This window comes from Nyctereutes procyonoides, unplaced genomic scaffold, assembly GCF_905146905.1.
Source record: "Nyctereutes procyonoides isolate TBG_1078 unplaced genomic scaffold, NYPRO_anot_genome, whole genome shotgun sequence".
Taxonomy (NCBI): Eukaryota; Metazoa; Chordata; class Mammalia; order Carnivora; family Canidae; genus Nyctereutes; species Nyctereutes procyonoides.
The window spans coordinates 15,025,165-15,048,566 of NW_026575126.1; the positions used below are offsets into that span (position 1 = coordinate 15,025,165).

General features: G+C 38.6%; 1 protein-coding gene across 10 annotated transcripts in view; it reads right to left on the minus strand.

Annotated features, from left to right (window-relative positions):
• Positions 1–23,402, minus strand: part of DDAH1 (dimethylarginine dimethylaminohydrolase 1) — a 137,916-nt gene that overhangs the window by 12,147 nt on the left and 102,367 nt on the right. For all 10 annotated transcript variants that reach the window (XM_055341184.1, XM_055341185.1, XM_055341176.1 and 7 more), the window contains 2 exons: positions 20,432–20,505; positions 19,287–19,406 (listed from right to left, as the gene is read on the minus strand). In XM_055341184.1, coding sequence (XP_055197159.1) covers positions 19,287–19,406; positions 20,432–20,505 — 194 coding nt within the window. The remainder of the gene's footprint in view (positions 1–19,286; positions 19,407–20,431; positions 20,506–23,402) is intronic.

Here is a 23,402-nt window from a genome sequence, read left to right on the forward strand (position 1 = left end):
ACAGTAAATCCTTTTATGGGTCAGATACTGAAAGGTGTGTGGAAGGTATTTAGAGATGGATAGGAAATATTCAGAATGTGTTTTTGGCTCACTCATAATTGATCATTTATGAAATATACATATGTACTCATGTCAACATATCAAAATAGCCAATATTAAAAGGACAGATTATAAATTCTATTGAGGTATACGATATATGATTCTCCAGCACACTTTTTGTTGCTTCTGGATATTTAAAATCATTCATTCATTTATTTATCTTCCATCAAGAGTTTATTGAGAGCTGACAATATACCAGGCATTAAGCCCAGACAGTCCTTTTAAGGCTGAGTCAATACAGCTCTGGATAACATTCTAGGACTATTATGTTTTCATTTTTTATGGATCTTCCCATGGATCAGGTCAAAACAAACACAATCTGAGAGAAGTTGTTTGTTAAACATCCTCTCTGAATTGATGGGCTATATAGATCCTAAGAACTAAGTAACATGGTTCCTTTCAGTTAAATCTGGGCCAATTTACAGTGCCAAATATTCCCTTTGAAGCTAACTGCCACAAATTTCCTCCACAAAATCTCTCTCATATTTGGAGTTGCTACTTTTGTTCAGATCATAAGGCCCATCTGAACATGGGAACAAAAGAATTCTGTCATTCAAATTACAACCACAAATCACATGAACCAATTCTGGAAGGGATCCTCAAAAGTGGTTTCTGTGGAAGGGAAAGCTGGGAATAAAGCTCTCATCCTCTTATTAGACGAACACTCTGTGCTCCATGGAGGGCTTAGGAGCAAGGCATAGGCAAGAGGAACAAAGGAGAGTACCTGGGTGAGTCACAGTCCTCACTTTCTAATTTCAGGGGTGTAGAGGAAAGAAATTCAGAAGCACCTCTTCCAAAATGAAAAATCTGAGCTCTTACCTCCCTTCTAACCCCTGCCCATGCATCCTGTAAGACTAGCTCTGTGGCAGAAACAGATCTCCCACATTCTTGTTCTTGTACCTTGTATGTAGGATGTATCTTATTGCCTACTTGGATACTGAAGTCATGCCTTGGCTATGCTTCCCCAGATACCTGCACCCTATTCCCACCTTCAAAAATTAAAGCCTTTGGGTACTGGGGGCTGGTGGATCTTCCAGGTTCCCTGTGTCATTTGACAGCAAGAAACAACTGGAGCATTTATTGAGCTATCTTCTCTTTACTGGTAGTTCTCCATTCTTTGTTTCTCACAACAATTCATTTTTATAAATGAGAAAACCAAGGTTCAGAGAAATTCAGTAATTTGTCCAAGGTCCCATGTTAAGACAGTAAATCCAAGATTCAAGTCCAGGTAGGTCAACTTCCAAATACCTACCTTTTTCCTGTCACACCAAAGTACCACCTCTCCAATATCCCTTGAAAGACTAGACCCTGAGCTCACTAACTTGCAGCCTTTGGGCTGATTTTTTTTCCTGTATATACAACTTATTTGACATGCATATATTTTTTAAAGTTTGCATTTAAATGCATTTTAGATGGTGAAGATCTGACTCCTGAGGTCATCTGAGTTCTCTACTGAACTACATGGATTGGTTTCCTTAACGCTAGCTGTCATGTTCTTTAAGTAGGTGAAAGAAGAGCAAAGATAGTGGGTAAAGAGGCACTATCGCTTTTAGAGTGGCAGAGGAGCAGGCTCCAGACTGAGAGAGGAGAAAACGTCAAACATACAGTTTGCAACGATGCCCGGTATCAGCCCTGACTCTGATCCCACCACTGGTGGATTTATGCTTATTTTTCTGTGGGAGCAAATATTACTTGGCTGTCTCATCAAGAGGGCACACATTTAAATTTTCTTTGACAATAACTGTGATTGCTTTGCTTTAGAGTCATTCAAAATCCTCTGCTCAGTCTACCTGGCCATTTGCAAAAGGGTTGCCTTGGGGTTGGAGAAGAATCATGAGAGAGAGGTTTTTTTGTTTCTGGGATAAGATGAAGAAAATCATCACCGGGGCCTCCAATTATATCTTAGCCCAGGTAGTTTAAAAAAAATCCAAAAACTTTAATGTATGTTCATTACTCTGAGATTTTTAGCTCCAGGCAGTAGTGTGCTAGTAAATGTAGGGAAAATATATGCATAATATACCCACATAAATTTATTACAAATTTTACTGGCACCTACATAAATTTATTATAAATTTTACTGATATAAAGGATTGGCACACCATTATATAATATCACCATCTTGCATGTACACAACAGATGTAAGGAATCTTAAGAGCACAGCTCATGAATGGAAATATGTAGTGACAGAATTAGGAACTGATAAGTTTTAAATATTTACTACTTTTGCTTTCAGTATAATTTATTTAGTTTGAAGCTCACATAATTTACTTTTTAATAATGGCTGTGTTTGGGACACCTGGGTGGCTCAGTGGTTGAGCATCTGCCTTTAGCTCAGGTCGTGATCCCAGGTCTGGGGGGGTTGAGTCCCGCCTCGGGCTCCCTGCAAGGAGCCTGTTTCTCCCTCTGTATCTCTGCCTCTCTCTCTCTCTTTGTCTCTTATGAATAAATAAATAAAATCTTAAAAAAAAATAATGGCTGTGTTTAACAACCAGCTGGCAAAATACCTGAAAATTTAACAATTGGCCCCCATAAGCTGGTAGGAGCTGGTTCCAGCAAACCACTGCTCTACACAGGAGTCTTCATGGTTTTATAAGACTTGGCTCCCGGATGTTAGCATAAATTGGCTCTTCATAGAAGGTTAAGTAGCCCTATAACCTCTTTGTTAACGCCATGGATAATTTTAGCTTTAAAATTTGCCTCATAGAACTTTTGCTTCCTCATGGGCATATAATAATTGAGGATTAACCTTCAATGGGTTTATGAAACTCATGAACTCTTAGTTGTAGGAAGGGTGGCAAATTGAGTGTGCTAAATAGGAGCTTAAATTCATCAAAGCTCTCAAACATGCAAAAGAAGGTGAAAAGGGAAACCCTTTTCACACTAACTGGAAGCTTCAAGTCTGATTGTCATATGTGTAAAGGAAAAAATGAGAATCCATAGTTTGCACTCTTAAACTTGGTTCCAATTTAATCTTTGTTTTTTCTTTCTTTCTTTTTTTTTTTTTAAGCAGACTGCATCCAGCATGGAGCCCAAATGTGGGGCTTGAACTCATGACCCTGAGATCAAGACCTGAGCAGAGATCAAGAGTCAGATGCTTAACTGACTGAGCCACCAGAGACCCCTTGGCTCCAATTTAAATCATTGTTTTCCTTTCAAATCATCTTATCCTTTCATTTCTGGTTATTTTGCTATCTTTCATGCATCTTTGTAAGCCACCCTTACAAAATGGGGTAAGGTAGGAGTATATAATTTCAGACAATTCTTCTAAAAAGATGTTTTTAAATTATAAACAAAAAAATGAATTATAAACAAAATTACAAAACATAAGCTTCTTACAAAAGATTAAACTACAAAAAGTTAAAGTTCTATTGGACTTAAAACAACTATATACCTTTGTCAAAACTCCTTGAATTGTACATTTAAAGTGTGAATTATATGGAAATAAAGTGCTATTATATGGAAATTATATTTCAATAAGGCTTATTTTTAATCATTGAAGTCTTCTTCTTCCCCTCTCTATTCCATCTTATTCTTCTCTCTTCTCCCTTTCCCTATGGTAACCACTATTCAAAGTTTGATATGAGTTTTTCAGATCTTTTCTTAAAACACACACTCAGAACAAATCTATTTACCCCCTCTGAATTTGTCAGTAAAGGAACCTGAACATAGCAGTTCAGAGGCCCCAGCTCCACTTCCCTCAAAGGCTGGTAATGAAAATCTCTAGGTGTAATTATATGTGGCCTTGTTACTCAATTTCTGTGATTCTCTTACATTTATTTCATTTTCGTCCAAGTATACTAAGTAGTTCCAATACCTGAAAATGTTACACAAAAATCTAATAAATATTGGGACTATATTAGCTATTTTTTAAAAAAGATTTTATTTATTTATTTGACAGAGGGAGAGAGCACAAGTGGGGGAGCAGTAAGCAGAGGGAGAGGGAGAAGCAGACTCCCCACTGAGCAGGGAGCCTGAACAGGGGATCAGTCCCAGGACCTTGGAATCATGACCCTAAACAGAAGGCAGTTGCTTAACCGAGTGAGCCACCCAGGTGCCCCTGTATATAGATATTTAATTCCTGTCTTCTGAAAGCACTCTTGCTGGCATGGGCTACTTGATGTTCAGGAGTCACTGCTGACCCTAATCAAGGATATAAGCACCTTAACTATGATATGCTCAGAAATTAATATTTCTGTGAAACAAGGCTGACAAATCTCATTCCTATTTTAGGACGGGGTTTCTTAACCTCAGCACTATTGATATTTTAGACTAGATAACTCTTTGTTATTAGGGCTGTCCTGTGCATTGTAGGCTGTTTAGCAGCATCCCTGGTCTCTATGTACTACATGCCAGTAGCATCCATTTCCCCCCACCTCCTGCATGTTGTAACAAAAATATCTCCAGACATTACCAAATGTCCCCTGGGGGGCAAAGTTGCCTCTGGTTGAAAACCATTGTTTTTAGGAGAAAGTCATCAAATTTATTTATATTTTTGGAGAAGAGCAGATATTTATGGGAAGGAGAAGGAAAAACAACCAGAAAAAGAAAGAAATCAAGTTTCCAAATAAGTATACTATTTACTCTATTCTTCCTCTGAATTATCAAGAGCCCTGAAGAGAAAGTGCAAAGTGTTTAAAAAAACAGCTGTTGTCCCCATATATCTTTTCCCAGAAACTGAAATACCCTGTAAATGATCACAACCAAACCATGGCTAATGAAGAAAACAGACATCTTCACCTTGCTTGCTCTTGTGCAGGGAGTTACATGGCTTTCGGCATTTCAAATTTTATGTTTTGAAGTGGGGTTGGTGAGAAACCTTGGTTTCTTTCTCAATATGGTCTTTGCTAGTGTTAGACAGTGAATGTTGACTAAGTACTCCAAGCAGCTGAGGAAGTGATCTCATTTTATAGATTACTAAGAATTGTAAGTTTGAGAATGAGGCACGAATTTGGAAATTATTGAGCCCACTTCTCTTTTACAGAGATTCAGAGATGAAAAGTTAATTGACTTAGCTAAAAGCATAGAAAGTTAGTGAACTGCAAAATGAGGACCAGATCTTAGCTCTCCTGACTCAGTCCAGGCTTCTTTACTGATATTAATTTGGAGGAGAGAATTTGATGGGACAAGAAGGAACAATGTCAACTCCTCCCTGACCCCCTCCTCCACCTCCACTTTAAGGGGTCTCTCTACTCTTCAAGATCTAACTTAGAATGTCTTGTACCTCTATTCTTTGATTTGTGTAATATCCTAGGCCAGTGGTTCTCAACCACAGCTACTAGACTAAAATCATCCGGGGAGCTTTTTAAAAAGTACAGATTTCTGGGTCCCAACCATTGAGATTTTCTTTTTATTTACTTGGTCTGGAGTAAGACAAAACATCAGTATTTCTTTTTAAACATCTTGCCCCTCCCCTTTTAACTCTAATATGTAGACAGGATTAAGAATGACTATTTTGTGCCCTCTCCATAATTTCTACCAATCTTGGAAGTAAAGAGTGGGAGAGGGGGAGGAGATTTATATTCTCATGTTATCTCTGGCCCCAGTTTCCAGTGAATTTGATCCATTCAAAGACATAGTTATTTTACAGGTGCTATCCTTCTTCTAAACCCTTTCAACATAGGCAGGGACTTCAGTCTTTCTTCGATTGTCTCAAAAAATCCTATTCACATAGGGTAATAGTTTTTTCTCATGTTTGGCAGGTCGACATATTGCAGTAATATGAACACTTAAAACTGAATACTGAATGCTGGTGTCCTTCAAAGACTTGACAAGCCTGCCTTGTGGCTGAGGCCTCTTCTCACTCTCTTTTTCTCTTCTCTCTCCATCTCCATGTTCCTAGTGCTTCTAACAAAGGACATTTTTGCTTTCTCTTTTGCTGTATTGTCTGCTCAGAAGCTTTCGAGGACGGCACCTTTCACCCCAAAGGACCTGTTGTATTTTCCTAAACAAAGACAATTTCCTCCCTAAGAGCAATTCAGGGTTTAGTTCTTCTCAGGGTCTGGTGAATATTGTGGTTCCTTCCTCCACACCAATTCTCTGCTTTCTTAGTAACTGCCTCACTTCTCATTTGTATATCTACACTGCCCTGTGTAGCCCACGTAATGGGGGGGGGGAGTTAATTCCACCTGACTATAGGCCTGAGGTTCCTTTCTTGGTTCACAGAACCCATAGTGTCTCAGTAATATTTTCATGGTGTCTTGAGACCAACCAAACCACACCAAAACCAAAATAAATAAAATACAACTCCCCTCCTCACTGTCCCCACTACCCCCCAAAGAACCATAACACTTTTGCTTATTTAGTATTTAATTTAGATCCAAACAAGCCAACAGTAGAACTGTGTATGTTATCTGACAGGTATATCTGTGCTATTTTTGAAATGTTAAAATAGGCCATGGTGCTCCTGAGAGTTTGCTGCAGTGCCCCAGCATGCCTCCATGCAATCAGGAAACTGGATCTCTGGTGTAATTCACCCCTTGGTTATAGTAGGTGGTTTAAAGATGGGCAGATGACCAATTCAGACTAATAAGAATAGACAAGATCTGAAAGAAATTTCCTTACTTTTCTGAGAAGGTTAATGTCCCCCTCCCTGACTATAGGTGTGCAAGCATGTCGTCAGAAGCTGCTGGTGGTCACTGTGCTGCCCTGAATAGGAGCCAGCGTTATGCTGACATGCATCTGTGTTAGGTGGAGAAGAGACATAGAAGAATCTGATTCTTTGATGGCATCATTGAGCAGATCAATCAAACTTACTGTAAAGTCTGAATGACTTTAGAACTACATGGACCAATAAATCTCCATTGTTTTGGCAGCTTGAATTGAGTTTTTCTCTTAATGCCTAATGCAGACAAATAGCCTTTACCTAAATTTGGCTATAATAGACTAAATTTGGCTATAATAGAAACTATCTGCCCTCTTGCCCCCCCCCCCAAATGACTTTCAAAAAAGTTTATTTCTGTCTCATGCGAGAGGAGTTTTGAGGTCATAGTCAGTGTAGTCACTTGACAGTCATCAGGAGTCCGGAATCCTAGCTTTTTGCTCTGCTATACTTAGGGTATAGCACACCCTTGTTTTCATGGTATAAAATAGCTCTGGTGCACCAACCATCACATCCTTTTTTCAAGCAGCAAGATTCAGGAAGGGGGAAAAGGTATAATTGCTCCTTTTCAGTCCAAGTCCTGGATTTCATACCTAGCACTTCTACTTTTATCTCATTGCCAATACTTAGTTCTCGTTATTATACTTAGTAAAAAGGAAGCTGAGAAATGTGGGGTTTATTCAAAGTGGCAACATGCTCATTTAAAACTCAAGGTTCCAGGCACCCGGGTGGCTCAGTTGGTTAAGAGTCTGCCTTTGGATCTGGTCCTGATCCTGGGGTCCCGGGATTGAACCCAGCATTGGCTTTCCTGCTCAGTGAGGGCCTGTTTCTCCATCTCCCCCTACCCCTCCTGCCTCTCATGCATGTGCGCTCTTGCAAATAAATAAATGAAATCTTTTAAAAAGTGAAACTCAAGGTTCAATAAAAAGGAAGGGTAGAATAAAAGTTGGAAAAAGACCAGTTGACATTCATCAACGGTTTCAGAAAGTAATACATATTTTTACATTGCCATTATATATATTTTGATTCCTTAGGTGACTGACATACTGTTTGAATCCAATGAAGTCAAGGTATCCAAGTCATCCCAAAAGGAAAGATTATTTAAAACCTTCTGGGAGGTACAGTTACACCACTGGCCCTTTGTGCAGTGCTTTGCAGCAGTGCTTGGTGTGTGGTAGATGGTCAATACATATTTGCTGAATGTTGAATGAATGAATGCTTTTTAGCACTGCATTTCAGCATTCAATAATCTTAAAATCCTCCTAAAATCTCCTAATGCAATTTCTTGTAAGACACACTTAATTAGCAAAGAGAAGTTGCCCATCAACACTTGGGTCATACCCTTCTGTGTAATCAACACTGGCCACGGAATGTCAGACTTTAATCAGCTTTGGTTGCTCTCCAGAGGCCTTTTTCAAATTCTTCCTAACAAGTTCAGGAATGGGACCAAATTTCTTACCCAAATAGAGATCTGGATTTTCCTCCTCCTTTCACTATTCCTACTTGAAAAATTTATTTATTTATTAAGATTTTTTTTTTAAAGATTTTTGTTTGAGAGAGACTGAGCAAGAGAGAGAGAGAGAGCACCAGCATGAGTGGGGCAGAGGGGGAAGCAGACTCCCCACTAAGCAGCGAGCCCAATGTGGGGCTTAATTCCAAGATCCTGAGATCCCGAGATTCCAAGATCATGACCTGAGCCAAAGGCAGATGCTTAACTGAGTGAGCCTCCCAGGTGCCCTGTCCTACTTGAAGAACTTAGTAACATGTTTATTTTCAAGCCATAGGATGTCAGACTGTAGAAGAAATGTAGACTTTTCTATTCAAGTCTGATGGCCTATGTGCCTAATGAGAATTAGAGCAATAACTCACTTCAGATACATGTTTTTAATATACAAGTGTTATCAACAGAGATGCAACACATGATATGTGTCTTTTATTCTGTAAGCATTTCCCCCTAAAAAGGCACAGCATTTTAGAGAAAAGTGAGTTCTTCATAAGCATTTGTATTTCAATAGTCTGGTGGAGTTCTGCATTGTTTTCTTTCACATAAGAGCTATTTCTCTGAAGTGCCAGTTATTTTACTCAGTATGATATTATTCTGAATGATAGTAGGTGGCATTTTAGTTCAAGGCCATAGCAATTTACTTTTAGAATGAATTTTCTCCCCCTGCCATCATATGCCACTGTAGGAACTGTTATCTGGTGAATTCCAGACAGAGCCAATGCTTCTCACAGTGTGATCTATGGATTACCTGCAACCAAATCATGCCATGGTTACTGTGTTCCATCCCAGTCTTGTTGAATCAGAGTTTCTCCTGGGGAATCTGAGGAATGTGATGTGTATTTCAAATGTGATTCTTGGGTAACACTAAAATTTGAAAATCACTTAGACTTCTCAAATTAAATTAACATGATTTTTACACCTAAAACGTATTATTACTGCTACTGATATTACAACTACTAGTAGTTGCATATTGAGCCATACTGAGCTCTTATCACTTGCCAGAGTGTGAATATAAAAACAAATGAGTGACGGGAAAATGCGCATAAAATGCAATAGACTCAACATCTTTCACTTAGCTTCCAATTGGCTTTTTTTGGTTGAATATCTATATGATGAGTCACCTCTGAATATGTGGTCATAGCTTTGAACTTAATCTCACTTCAGAAGGAGATTAAAAGGGAATGGCCATTGTAGTATATCTGCAAAGCGTCCTTTTTTTTTTTTTTTTAAACATCTATGGACAGTGTTTGAGTAACAGTAGGACCCAACTGCAGCATCCAGTGACCATCAATGAAAAGCAGATTTAGAAATATTCTTAAAGACTGCTGGAGTGGGATGCCTGGGTGGCTCAGTCAGTTAAGTGTCTGCCATGATCTCAGGGTCCTGGGACTGAGCCTCACATCCTGTGCCCTGCTTAGTGAGGGGCCTGCGTCTCCCTCTGCCTGCTGTTCCTCCTGCTTGTGCTTTCTCTCTCTCAAATAAATAAATAAAATCTTTAAAAAAAAGACTGCTGGACAAACATGACATTTAAAAGATAGAAACAAGGGAAGATAGTGATTATTTTTTTTAAAGATTTATTTATTTGAGAGAGAGAGTGAGTGAGTGAGAGGGGAAGAAGGAGCAGAGGGAGAGAATATCCAAGCAGACTGCTGCTGAGCACAGAGCCTGACGTGGGGCTCGATCTCATGAGCTACGAGATCAGGACCCGATCCAAACCCAAGAGTCAGATGCTTAACCAACTAAGCCACCCAGGCACACCAGTAAGTGATTATTAATAGCAGGGTAAAAATACTAGTGGAATAGTTTTGCAGGAAGGTGGTAGCAAATTTATGTTGTTTCTCTTACATGTGATTATTTCTATGGATGGCCCAAATTCTGGTATTGTATGAGGTAGTATGGATGGTTCCCCTAGAGACTAGCAAATAATTTATAGTGGAAATGTCACTCTTTAGGGTCTATGTTTTACCATATGCTTTTCAGCCAAGCAATAGGATACTCATCAACACCTAAGGCATTTAATACATGTGATTTCCATGGAGAAACAGTAACCCAAAACTCAACCATCCTCCCTCTAGCTCACCTGATACATTTCCTAATCCCTTCAACATCAAGGGTATTGGTGTTGGCATGGCTGAGAGAGTCATGTAGGTCATGCTGTGATGCACACTTTCAGCCCACGACATGATAATCATCCTGGGTTCTTTTTTTTTTTTTGGCGGGGGGTTGGGGGGGACAGTCTTTTGCCAACTCAATTCAGCCAAAAAACAATAGGACACTGCTGGAGATGGAGGGCATGCAAATGTTAAAGTGATTTTTTTGGTGTGCCTTTAGGATGAATAGATAAAGATAATAAAAAATAAACAGAAAAGAGTAAAGGACAGAGACTCCAAATTTGGATGAGCCACTGACTGCTGCCAATGGAAACTGAAATGGGAGCCAACCCCGTTAGTGTCCTACAGGCTTAGACAGGGGATGTCTACCCGAGCCATTGTCAGTTGAATATGTCTGCGTCTAGCTCAGTTCCCAAAATGTGAATCTAGGTCAGCGAAATCCAGCAACATACTTTTGCCCACAGATTTTCTATGGTTTGTTCCTGTGTAGATGGGGAGGACTGAGTTCATGGTGACAGGGAGAGTTGGAACTCTTGCAAAAATTCCACCAAAGTCACCATCTGGTAGTCATTTCTGAAGTCATTTTGTTCATCACTGTCCCCTAGGACCTAGTACAAGGCCTAGCACAGAACAGGAGTTCTATAAATATCTGTCAAAGTGCTGATCTGCTCCTTTTTTCTCTCATGCCCCTCAAATCCCTCAGTCACAGTGTTCTGTTACTACTCTAAATGGAACTCCGCTTCTGCACGGCCCTCTCTATTTTCACGACTACTTCTCTAGCCCAGACACTTCTCTTCTTTATTTCTGGACTGTGTGATGGCACCTAACTAATTTTATTACTCCTAATCTTTATGCCTGTTAAATCATTACGGGCATACTGCCAGATAGATTTGTTCTAAAATACCACCTTCAACTTTTATACCTCGGCTAAAAAATTGTGAGTGCCTCCCCACAGCCTGCAGACAAGAAAACCCTCATTCCTTGGCCTTTGCACCAGCCTCAACTTATTTCCGGAACCTTAACTTTTTTTCCTGTACTCAGCCCTTGCTCCAGCCATCATCTATTGATTATAAAATAGATATTCCCCCACTTGTCCTATTTGTAATAACCACTCCTCCTCTATGACAGGCTTGTTCTTCACTCTGGTCCACTCGGACTTGGATTCCTATCTCCTGGGATCACTCCCTCCTCAGAACTCCTATCTCTTCTAGAGTTCCCTCATCTATTAGTCATTTATCTTGTGTTACACTGTGTTTTATTTATTTAAGATTTATTTATTTATGAGAGAGAGAGAGAGAGAGAGAGAGAGGCAGGCAGAGACACAGGCAGAGGGAGAAGCAGGCTCCATGCCGGGAGCCCAAAGCGGGACTCGATCCCAGGACTCCAGGATCGCGCCCTGGGCCAAAGGCAGGCGCCAACCGCTGAGCCACCCAGGGATCCCCCTGTGCACTATTTATTTTAATGTCCTGTCCTGTTTCTTCAATTCAGCAGGAGGCATCTTGAGGGCAAAGACTGTTTCCCACTCATCTTAAGGTCCCCTGTGCTTGAGATAGTATCTTTCATAGAGTATCCAGCAATAAAGAATATTGCTGGATAATGCTCAGGAAGCTCAAGCTTCAAAGCTCATCTGTTTCGATCGCCTGTTTTATTTTTTCTATTGCCTTTTAAGAAGACTTTGTGCAAAGGGGATAGTAATGAGAGGCTTTAGAAGCTCCACTTCTAAATTAAATGGTTGCTACTTTTTGCCAGGTGTTTGTACATCCACATGTTCAAGACACAGTCCTTCACCTTAACTGCTCATCCTGAAATTTCTGATGAGAAGAAAGGAAGCTCTCATTCCCTAGTGAGGCTGATCTATCTTTGTTTGTTCAGAATGAGACTGAGTACAGGGAAAGTTGGTGGTAGACCCAGAATGACAACCCATGAACTAGGATTCTAAGTTATCTGCTTAGCCCTCATTGCTATTTTGGCTCTTTAGACAACTATGCTTCTTTACTAGAATCAACATATGATTATATTTAAAGCTAAGTTCTTCTCTAATATCAGTAATGGTGTGAAGTTTAACCTTTTTGTCTCTTCGGCACTAATCTTCACACCTGCAGTCCTGTCAGACTTTTCTGTGCGTGTGTGTGTGTGTGCACACGCACGCGCGTGTTTTGGGGGAGAGGGTGTAAGAACATGAGTCAAATGCAAATATCCTGTCCTTAGAAAATGATAACAGCAATTTTTTGGTCACTTGGAATATTTTCATAAGGAATTTTAGCATCCATCAAATGGATTAAATGATGGCATCCAAGTTATTACCCAGTTAGCTATTATTTTTTAAGTTATATAATGTTGAACTCTAGGCAGCAAAAAGGTAAGGCGTTTCTAGTTTTTATGGCTTTAATCATGACATTTTCTCTATTTTTATTGCTACTTGGAATACATAGTTTTGTACCCATAATGTATAGTGGTTGGCTTCTTCGGGTGTGTATTATTCAGGATTCTAAATAGGTGCTTTTGGAAGTTGCAGAAAACCTGGGAGGCAGAATTACCTGTGGAGCTTTTCAAAAATGCAGAAGTGATCCCAGACCCAGAACATTAATTTTCTGAGTTAGGTTCCTGGTAATGTGTTTTCAGGAAGTTCCTCAGGTAGTTTTATGCCGCCTCTCATTAAAAACCACTGATTTAAGGTCACTTAGGCCTTTTCCTGGGTAAGTAAGAGTCTTGGATTCAAAGGCTCATTCAAAGACCATTTGTTTGGTTACCCAACATATGCTTGAATTCTCTCTATAACATCCCATAAAGTCTGTTGAATATTTTTCAATGTCCCATCATTTAATGGACAGAATAAATAGTACTTTAAATGTAATTTCTTCCTCTTTTTTCTCTGAAATTTTCTTGAAAGCTCAAGAGAATAAAAACCCTATTATTATTATTCCCTTTCTCCTACTTGGCCAATTTTACCTTCTTCCTGCCTTGGAACTAGGACTGAAATTCAGCATGGCTGTTTTGGTCTCACAGCTTCAGATTATTTATGGCTCTATCATGCCAAAGTATTTTATTTTGGCCACCCTAGCCTTGTTGGCATCCAGCTCTGGGAATATCGTCAGATAAGGCAACTGCTGCCAGGAAAAGAAGCATAAACAGTTGTTACAAACTCAGAGACTATTTGGTTTTCTGTTAATTTCTTAATTCAGGCATGGTAGATATTTTAAAAAAAATCATTGTTTTGTGGCTCTGGTAAATACAACTGGAACAGACAACCAAATAATAAGACTAAATTAAACCTACAGTGGGATTGTCAGCATGCATTTCATATTTGGTAGGGACCCAAAGTGGGAAATCTTGTGGCTATACACTGTAATTCACTTTGACAACAACAACTAGAAATGCAGAGTCTTTATTTTTCCATTTCAATCACCCTGTTGATACTAGTTAGCTCTCATTCTATCTTTTGGTTTTTGCTATTTGTTGTTCCAGTTGTCATCAAAGGAAATTCCAGGCAATTAAAAAACATACAAAATCCAAACATATTAAGGGTTTTTCCATCTTCTTCCTTTATATGACCATCTATAAAATAACATGGACATTTTTGGACATAAAATCAATGCTGAAGCTGAGTCAAAATGAGAGGAAATACTGTCTGAGTGACCTCTATTATATAGTTAGTCATTCAAAAGAAAAAAACATGCCTTGTGCTATGCAATTTAAATTAGCTGCAAAGCAGCCCATGTCCTCATTCAAGGAATCTTACAAATGCAGTTAGTTATTTCAGGAAGTAGATAAGAAACCAAAAGATATTTCCATCAAGATACATTATGAGCATCATAATTTAAAATTACAACTCTACTGGAATCCACGTACTAGATTTCAGCTCCATTTACATGACAAAGACAAAAAAGGAGTGGTGATCTCATAATTCTTTTCTTACCACATCCTTTTAGTACTCCTGTCGAAAGCATTTTAAAATAATAATTCATTGTGATACAAAAGAATAGAATTATTAATCTAAAAAGAGGGCAATAAACAAAATTGCAGATGGCAAAAGGAGAAAAGAACTGGTTTCTGCGAAGGGTTAGGAAGGTGCGAGTGCTCTTCTTGGTGCCTGGTTCACAGATGGCATAGTCCCCTGACTTGTCAGCAACGCAGCCCCTATAGCTCAGAGCTGCCTCATCTGATTAGTTTGGGGAAAGTTTTGGCTAAATGTCACTCCCCCACCTCTTCCCTCCTTCTCTGCCTCCCTCCCTTTGTCTTCCTTCCTTCCTTTCTTTTTTCCCCCCTAATTGACTAGAGGACTGAATGCTACCAAGGAGATTGAGTTAAAAATCAATACAGTGAGTCCCTCTAGCAGGTAGGAATTACAGTCTGTCGTCCTGTGACAGAGTGCACATAATTAATCCAGGTTCCTGGAAAGGAAGTCGATTTTGGAATGGATCAAGGGAAAAATGGATGGGATGTGGCGCACATCTACTCTTTGCTGTGTCTTTGCCTCCCCAACTTTATGGAGGTATAACTGACAATTAAAACTTATATATATTTCAGGTGTATAAGGGCTGAGGGGGGAGGGAAATGAGGAGATGTTGCTCAAGGGGTACAAAGTTTGTCGATTTTTTTAATTAATAAAATAAAAAACAGGTTATTCTGCAGGAAAGATAGGAATCATATAGAAGGTAAAGCAGGGGTCTGAGAGACCCCACTATTGGAAAATTATTTATGTAAATTAATCTCAGCCCACTTCCAATAATACATTATATCCATATTTTTGTGAACTTTAAAAATTAAACATACAAAGCAGCCCCGGGGATCATGACTTCCTCACTCCTTAAAGTACCACTATTCTGACTGCTGACAGCATAGTTTTGTCTTCTGTCTAAATGAATGAAATAATAGAATATATATTTCTTGGTAATTGACTTCTTTTGCTCAAATTATGTTTATGACCGGCAGCTCCAGCTATGCAGCAACTGGAGCTCTTATCATCTTTGAGAAGGCAAACATTCCTTCTGCCAGAGTACTAGGTCTATTGCTCATGTAAGAATTAATTAATTAATCTTACACTATTTTTGTTTATAGCTAGAAGGGCAGGATGAAGGTATAGTTGCCCAGAGGCATGTGCAGAATGATGGGAAGTGTGGAGGGAAAAACCATAGAATGGACAGGTTGGTCTGAAGATGGATTTTGCTTAGATAATAGTATTTCTAGGATAAGACTTAATGTTAAATGTCTTTACGTATTTGTTCAAATCAACCTAGCTTCTAGTACCTTGGATGTATCAACAGTAAACTGGAGGAATAATATGTCCTCCTTCCTTCCTTCCCTTCATTAAATATACTCTGTATTAAATGTGCTCTGTATTAAATATGTTCTGGGCTTTTCAGCAGAGTCGCTAAAGTCTTCCTAGATTGATGACTTCATTTAAATATACAATGCACACACTATTAAATCTACTACAACCTAGACAGGTATGATGACTATCTCCATAAGATCCCACTTCATTAACCAAGAATCGATTGCAACCCATTACAAAGTGTTTCAAATGCAATAAGGCTTCCAGAAACCCTTAGGCTCTCAGCTTTGCATGAATATGTAAGAAGTAGTTTTCTGGCTCTGAAGGAGGCAAGTATTCAGCAAGCAGTGACAGATGTGAGAAATATTCAAGCTCTCAGTGTGTGGCACAGGAAGGCACAATTCACCTCCACTCTTAAATGCCCTTCCAAGAGATGCCCAAGTGGCCATGGGTTTCTCCACAGAGACATCAAAAGATTTGCAAGGGAACAACAGACATTCGAGACCAAACTCACATCTTTCCTGACAAGTCAGATGCTGGACACCACAGCAAAAAATGGGAAGAGGTGGTGAGTAGTTGGAGAGAGGGGCAGAGAAAGAGGAAGCTCAGCTGAAACAAATCTATGGCAAAATAATTGGGAAAAGCTTTCTAACGGTAAAAGAATGAGTATGGAGTGGGGTAGGCAACTGGGGAGAGGAAAATTAAGGAAATCTCATTCCAGAAGATTGTATTCAAAACGTTTTATTTCATCAGAATTCAGTATTTTCATTTATAAAATGGAAAAATTAAAACCTATATGTGTTCACTATGTGCAAATGATCTATGTGTCTCTATCCGTTTGTCTTCCTGCCTACCTATATCAGTATTATATCCAAATTAGTAGTAGGACTTACCACACTATCAGTTTTATTGACTTTTCTAATATAACAGCCAAAGCTGTTCTCAAATACATAAACAGTTCAGCTCACTAAATGTGAATTTCACTAACCCACCTAGTTCTGACCTGAGAATATGCCTGTTTGGAGATCTCATTATTCTTCCATTCAGTTTGTTCCTCGGCTTTCACTACAAAGTAAGAAAACCTTTTTGGGGCAGCCCCGGTGGCGCAGCGGTTTAGCACCGCCTGCACCCCGGGGCGTGATCCTGGAGACCCTGGATGGAGTCCCAGGTCAGGCTCTCTGCATGGAGCCTGTGTCTCCACACTGCCTGTGTCTCTGCCTCTCTCTCTCTCTCTCTGTGTGTGTGTGTGTCTCTATGAATAAATAAATAAAATCTTTAAAAAAAAAAAAAGAAAACCTTTTTGATGCTAGAAACATGGCAGGTGGGCATTTGCCAACTCTACAGGCCCATGGTTTAGGAAGCACATTTGCTGATGGAAAATATGATCTCTAAAGAGTGAATACCTCTGCAGTCAGTGAGGATTATTTATAGCTTCTGACACAGAATGTTTCAAGTATAGAGTGAACATCATTATTAACACTAACTCAAATAAACTCTACAGGAAGGAGGACTATAAAGTCCACACAGAATGCCCTTAAAAGATGTGATCCTAGGGGACCTGACTTGATGAGATGAGAAAGATGAATGGAGAAATGGTGGCAAGTCCAAGGCATACAATGGGACTTGGCTTGGGTTTCTTTTTCCAGGTTATCAGTCGTTCTCTCTTCTGATTGCAGGGTCTTCCCCCTTCATTCTTTTCTTCTTTCTTTCCAAAAGAATAGTGATCCAACATTTCTAAAGCAGTACAGACCCTTTTGTTGAGAAGTTCAGACTCCTGCTTCATGGAGATAAATTCATCTTCTTCTTCACTTTTAAGTCGCTACCTCTTCAGACTTCACCTGCTCCATATAGCCATATCTCCAGGAGCCCCCAGGAAAACTCTTTATTGGTTGGACTAGCTTGTTCAAATCTCATGTACGTATCTGGCTCAGTCTGTGTCTGTACTGTGTCCCTACCGGGAATCCTTTAAGATCCACATCTAGCCCATTTTTGTCCATGAGGTTCTCACTGAATATCTAGTCCTCAAGGAACTCTATCCTATCCTAGGAATAGCAGTCAGGGCTACTTCATATGTTTTGCTAGTTAACCATACTGTATTCTCTCTTAGTTTGTTATGTATTAATTTCTCCAGACTTTTTAAGTTAGGGACATTTCTGAGTTAGGGACCAAGCTATTTGAGTTAGGGGTCTAGTCTACCCAGAATTGCAGATGGGGCTACTTTTTGTAATTTGTCTACCCAGAGGATGTCCCATCTGCTAATTAACACAAAAGCACAGCAGAGGCCAGCTTCAGCCCTCTCCTTCCCTTATACTCCATTTCAGACATGTGCCAACCAACCCAGCTGCCACGGAGACACCACAGTTAGTCCCTGAGAAGAAAAATAATCCTCCTAGATCCTTTGAGTGATACCATCCATCAAACTTTTTCTTTCAAGATACCACCTTTCATATATGTGGAAAGTTAACACAGCCTTCCAGATGAAGCAGAACAAAAGATATTCTCTAAAGGAAACATAGAAAAAGCCACCAAATTCAAATTCTGAGACAGGTTCAACAATCTTTAAAAGTCCTAGAAATACAATCAAAGATACAGTATGAGTAAAAGAAGATGGAAAGGCCAGGATCGCTTGCTGAAGAAGCTGCAGGAAATAAAGGGGGAAAAACTCAGCAATTGGTAGGCAATGATTTCTTCTGAGACAAACTGGACCAAGTCTAGCACTAAGGTAGACGAGTAAAGACTTAAAAGGGCAAAAAAATTAATTGTGCACCTTGGGGCATATAGATTTCCTCTCTTTGGCTGAGAGGAGCTTCTGTCTTTGGTCCTTTAGTAAGTTGTGAGAAAAAGGTAGTAATCCACCCCACCATTTAGTGTTAGCCTTGTGGCCTGGGATGAGTCATTTGATCTAGTTCTCATCTGCAAAATGGAAATAATACCATCTCTCTCATTTATTCATTATTCATCTGATATTTATTAAGGGCCCCAGCATGGACCAAGCAAAAAGGAGAAAAATAGTGAGCAAAACAGTCATGGTCTTTGCCCTGATGGAGCATTCCGATCATCTTTCAGGGCTATTATGGACAAGGAAAATATCTTTGGACTATAAAGTACTATAGCAGTGGAAGGTTTTCTTCATTATCAATGACTTCCACTATTGACCTACTTTGTGATTTGGGCAAATCATAATTTTTCTGGGCTTTCCAGTTCTCATCTGTGAAATGAGACAAATTCTTGTCCTAAGTATTCCAAATGCAAAGAAGTTAAGGTTTTTATGTACTTTTGAATCATGCCTTTCTAAAAGATTATTATGAACTATTTCAGACACACAAAAGGATAAGAATAATACAACAACCCTTGGTGTACCAACTGTCTTACTTAAGAAAAGCACTACCAGTGGCATGCCCTCCTTTTCCCCAGAGGAAATAACTGTGATGTGTTCAATATTTCTTATTCTGAATCATGGCCTTTCAAGGATACCTGGTGTATGAGTAAGAATAGTTTACCAGTGAAGAGTTCTTCCTACATTTAGGTGTTCTGATTCCCAATGAATGTGAGGTCATGAAGGTGTTTATTGAAGAAAGTTCAAGTACCAGCCTGTTGTCTTCCTGCCAGTCTTGCTTGCTGACCATCCACTAGACAAAATTAGGAAAACCATGTGGCAGGCATTGCGTGCTGCATTTCAAAGGAGCGTAGTTTTGTATTTACCTTTAGAGCCTTCTGGGCAGATTCACTGGATCCAATTGCGATTAGGTTAGGCCCAGCCATGCTGCAGAAACTCTTCAAATGCAAAGCATCAGCCACCGGGACTGTGGAGACCGCATAGTCCTACATGTATGATAGAAATAAGCAGTGTGTCATTGCAGAATAATTCTAAAACTGATTTAAATCTGCCTGAAACAGGGCTATTTCTAGGGAGGTTGCCAGGGGCCCTGAATATCTGGAAGATAAACTGGGACCTGTAGTTTTTGGTATTGCCAGTTAAATAAAGACTACCTTTTTTTGTTTTGTTTTGTTTTGTTTTAAAGAAAGAGAGAGTGCACATGCATGGGGCTAGGGAGGGGCAGAGATAGAGGGAGGGAGAGAATCTTAAGCAGGCTCCACGCCCAGCAGGGAGCAGACACAGAGCCCCAACTCAGGACCCGAGGTGAAATCAAGAGTTGGACACTTAACCGACTGAGCCACCCAGGCACTCCAATAAAGACTACTTTTAAGAAGAAAATGCAGAGCCTCCTTCCAGATATGTGATTGTGTCAATAGCTAGCTTTGCTGGTTGATCCATGGAGTGGGCTACTCTGGAAGGATGTCTGAATTCCCTGTGCAAACTAGAGCTTCACATCCTCAAGGCAAAAGAGTTTCTTTACTATATATCCCTTCCTAAGCAGTCTGGTGAGTCAATCTATTAATAATCAATAGAGTAAAGGGACTTTGAGAGGATGTACACACAATATCAAGCCCAGTTTCCAGCACACAGTAGGTACTGAGTACAAGTGATTCTTGATTCCAGTGTGAAAACTCTACGTTTCATGTTCGAGTCAGTTGGGTCTCCAGATTTTTTTAAAAAGTCATTCATTGTGCCATGAAACCTGCCAGGTGGCTGTATGATTATACACTGGGAGAAAATAGAAGATGTTTACTATAACTTTGTCTTTTGTGGATATGGTAGCCCAGTGCAGCCTATTTATTGAGAAATTTGAATTTGAAAGCTCTTAGAATTTCTAGCAAATGTACAAATATTAGGAATTATTTTGCAAAGTTGGTGACATCTAAATATAATTATTCATGACATATTGATTCAATGTGTCTATGAATATTTATTACTGTATGCCAGGCATAAGTTATCCTTTACCTACCTTAAAAGTATCAGCCAAGATTTCAGCACCTCGTTGATTTGTCCTTTTGGAAAGGCCCACAAAAAATTCTCTGCCTATAATAAATGTCATGGAACATAGTGAGTAGATGGCACCAGGGACAGCCCACTATTTCTTTATCTGTAAATAATGACCTTAAAGCATCAAACGATTCTTTCCTACAACAGAAGGCAGCTCTGCTTGTACTCTGACCCCTGCTTTCTTAACACAAATCTGATTTCAAACTTTATCCTTAGAAATAAACATTTTCAAATTCACAGAGGTAGAAAGTAGAATAGTGGTTGCCAGGGCCTGAGGGGAGGAGGAAGTGGGAAGTCAGTGTTGAATGGGTATGAAGTTTTAGTTTGGGAAGGTGAAAAAGTGCTGGAGATGGATGGTGGTGATGGTTGCAAAATAATGTGAACGTAGTTAAAGTCTCTGAACTATACACTTAAAAATAGTTAAATGGTAAATTCTACAATATGTATATTTTAGCACAATAAAAGAATAAATGTTTCACTTAGGAAATAACACGATTAAATACATTCATGTGTAATAAAAAATTAAGTAATAGCAATAAGTTAGTAAGGCTTCCCTTTTTTTACCCTAAAAGAGTAACACTAAACATTTGAGATGAAGTTGGATTCCTTTTCTTCTAATGATGTAAAGGCTGAAGAAACTATCCATGTAAAGGGAGTTTAGCGCTGACTAGTCTTTGGGCCTGACCTCTAAAGGGATGTCTTTAAAACTCTTACTTTTTGTTTCAAATTAAAACATCAGAGATGCCTATTTGCAAAGTACTAAATTTCAGGAGGATGGAACTTTCTATTTATTTGGCTTTCTGAAATTCCATAAATTTTCTTCTCAGAAGGCAAAACACCAAATACAAATGGTCTCCCTAGTTAGGGGCAAGCAAACAATTAATTATAATAGATAGTGATAGGCCATATGTAATTATGAGGACCCTTAACTTCCCTCAATTCTTTGAAAAAGAATTCTACATGTAATGTGAAAAAATATTCAGAGAAATCAGTACAAATCTTGATCCAGAACATTAGGGTAAAGCATAAGAATAGAAAGAATTGCTTGACTTTACAGATGTTACAACTTTAATCCTCATGATGTCCTTATGAAAGAGGTAAAGATCATAGGTCAAATGATACTATGATAAGTTCCAATTGTTTATGCTCTTGGCAGACAGAGCCACTCTTTGGTGGCAGACTCACAGGTTTTTTGTTTTTGTTTGGTAATGGTATGTCTGTGTTGTCTCTTGAGAAAACTCACTATATATAAATTAAAACTTAACTAAGGGAAAGATCTTTTATTTGATAAAGGTATTACCTACTTTATTAAAAAAGTCAGCTGAAAATAAAAAAAACAAATCCCTTAATTCTCCCCCTTAATCCTTAATTCTTTCCTTAATATAAAATAGATTTATAAATTAGATTTACATATAATTTTTAGGAAAAACATTTTAAAAATTAAACAAATTTAAACAAATTTATAATGGTGTGTGTGCACACTATTTCCTTTTTAAAAGACTAAGGTAGCCAAGCACAAAGAAAAGCAAACTGCTTATCTCTTTAAAAAGTAAGTTGGATTTCTGTTTCTGGTAGGATAGTGGACTACATCCCCTAAATGGGCTTTCTGATGAAAATAATTGGACTCCTAGAACTAAAATGTTAAAAAAAATTTGTTGTTGTTGTTTTGTCTCTTAGGTCATTTCTGTATCAATTTACCCTTTTACCTCATTCTTTTATAGGAGAAGCTAGGTCATTCATCCTATTGATGATCCCGCTGTGTTCTGGATTTGGCTGGTTACTTCCTGTGTATCATCTAACACGAAATTGTTCCTTTATACTTTGTATTTTCAGGAAACTGATAGTTTCATATAGATGCTTAATTAGATTCTTGTTAAAAATTTTTTTTGACAGGACTACTTCAGAGGTGGGGCTGAACTATTGTATCACATCATGTGGCACTTGACTGACAGCCACATTTTCAGTGATACTACGCAATAATCTGTGTGTTCAATGGTAAGTAGCCTGATTTCTCCATTATAAAGATCCCCACAAGTTTTCATAGAAACGTTTTAATAGCCTTTGATGATCATTGCAAAAATCCATTATTTTATTAGGAATCTATATTTACTGGCTAGAATTCTCAAAAAAAAAACTTTCTCAAGTATTTGGCCTACTTGAAATAAAATTCATAAAGGAAAGATAGTTGAATGCCTGAATCTTTCCTTCACTTATTAACTATCAGAGTAGTGAGTAGAGTCCCTAGTAGCTTACAATAGTGACTGATATGTTTTTAAAATAACATCATTGTCCATGAATGAATGAGTCAAAGAGTAAGTTATAATGGAAATTAGAAAACATCTAAAACTAATAATAACAAACATATATCAAAACACAAAGGATTTAGCTAAAGCAATACTTGGAAGCAAAATTACATAGCTTAAACTACTTGCATTTAGATGAGAAAAGGTTCAATATTAAAGAGGCAAAGTTCCAACTTGAAATGTAAGAAAAAAGGACAGAAAAAAAAAAGAAATTTGAAGGAAGGAATTAAAGATAGAAACATGAAGGAAAAGAAATCTGTGTGTGAGAGAGAGAGAGAGGATTGAACAAAGTGTAATATTGGTTCTTTGGAAAGATTAATAAAATTGACAGATCTCTGGCACAAAAGAAAAAAGAAAAGGCACAAATAAACATTACAAATGAAAAAGGGACATAGGTATAGTGGCATGAAGCTTGAAACAGATATAAAGAAGATAAGAAGTTTATATCCAACATTTTGACAACTTAGATAAAATAGATAAAATATTAGAAGACAACAGAATTCTCAAAAACTGACTCATAAAATCCTCAGTTATTCATGCAATCATTAAAGGAATTGAATTGGTTTAAAATCCCTCCACAGAGAAAGTACTTGGCCCACAGAGCCTGTTTATAGGTAAGTTCTATCAAAG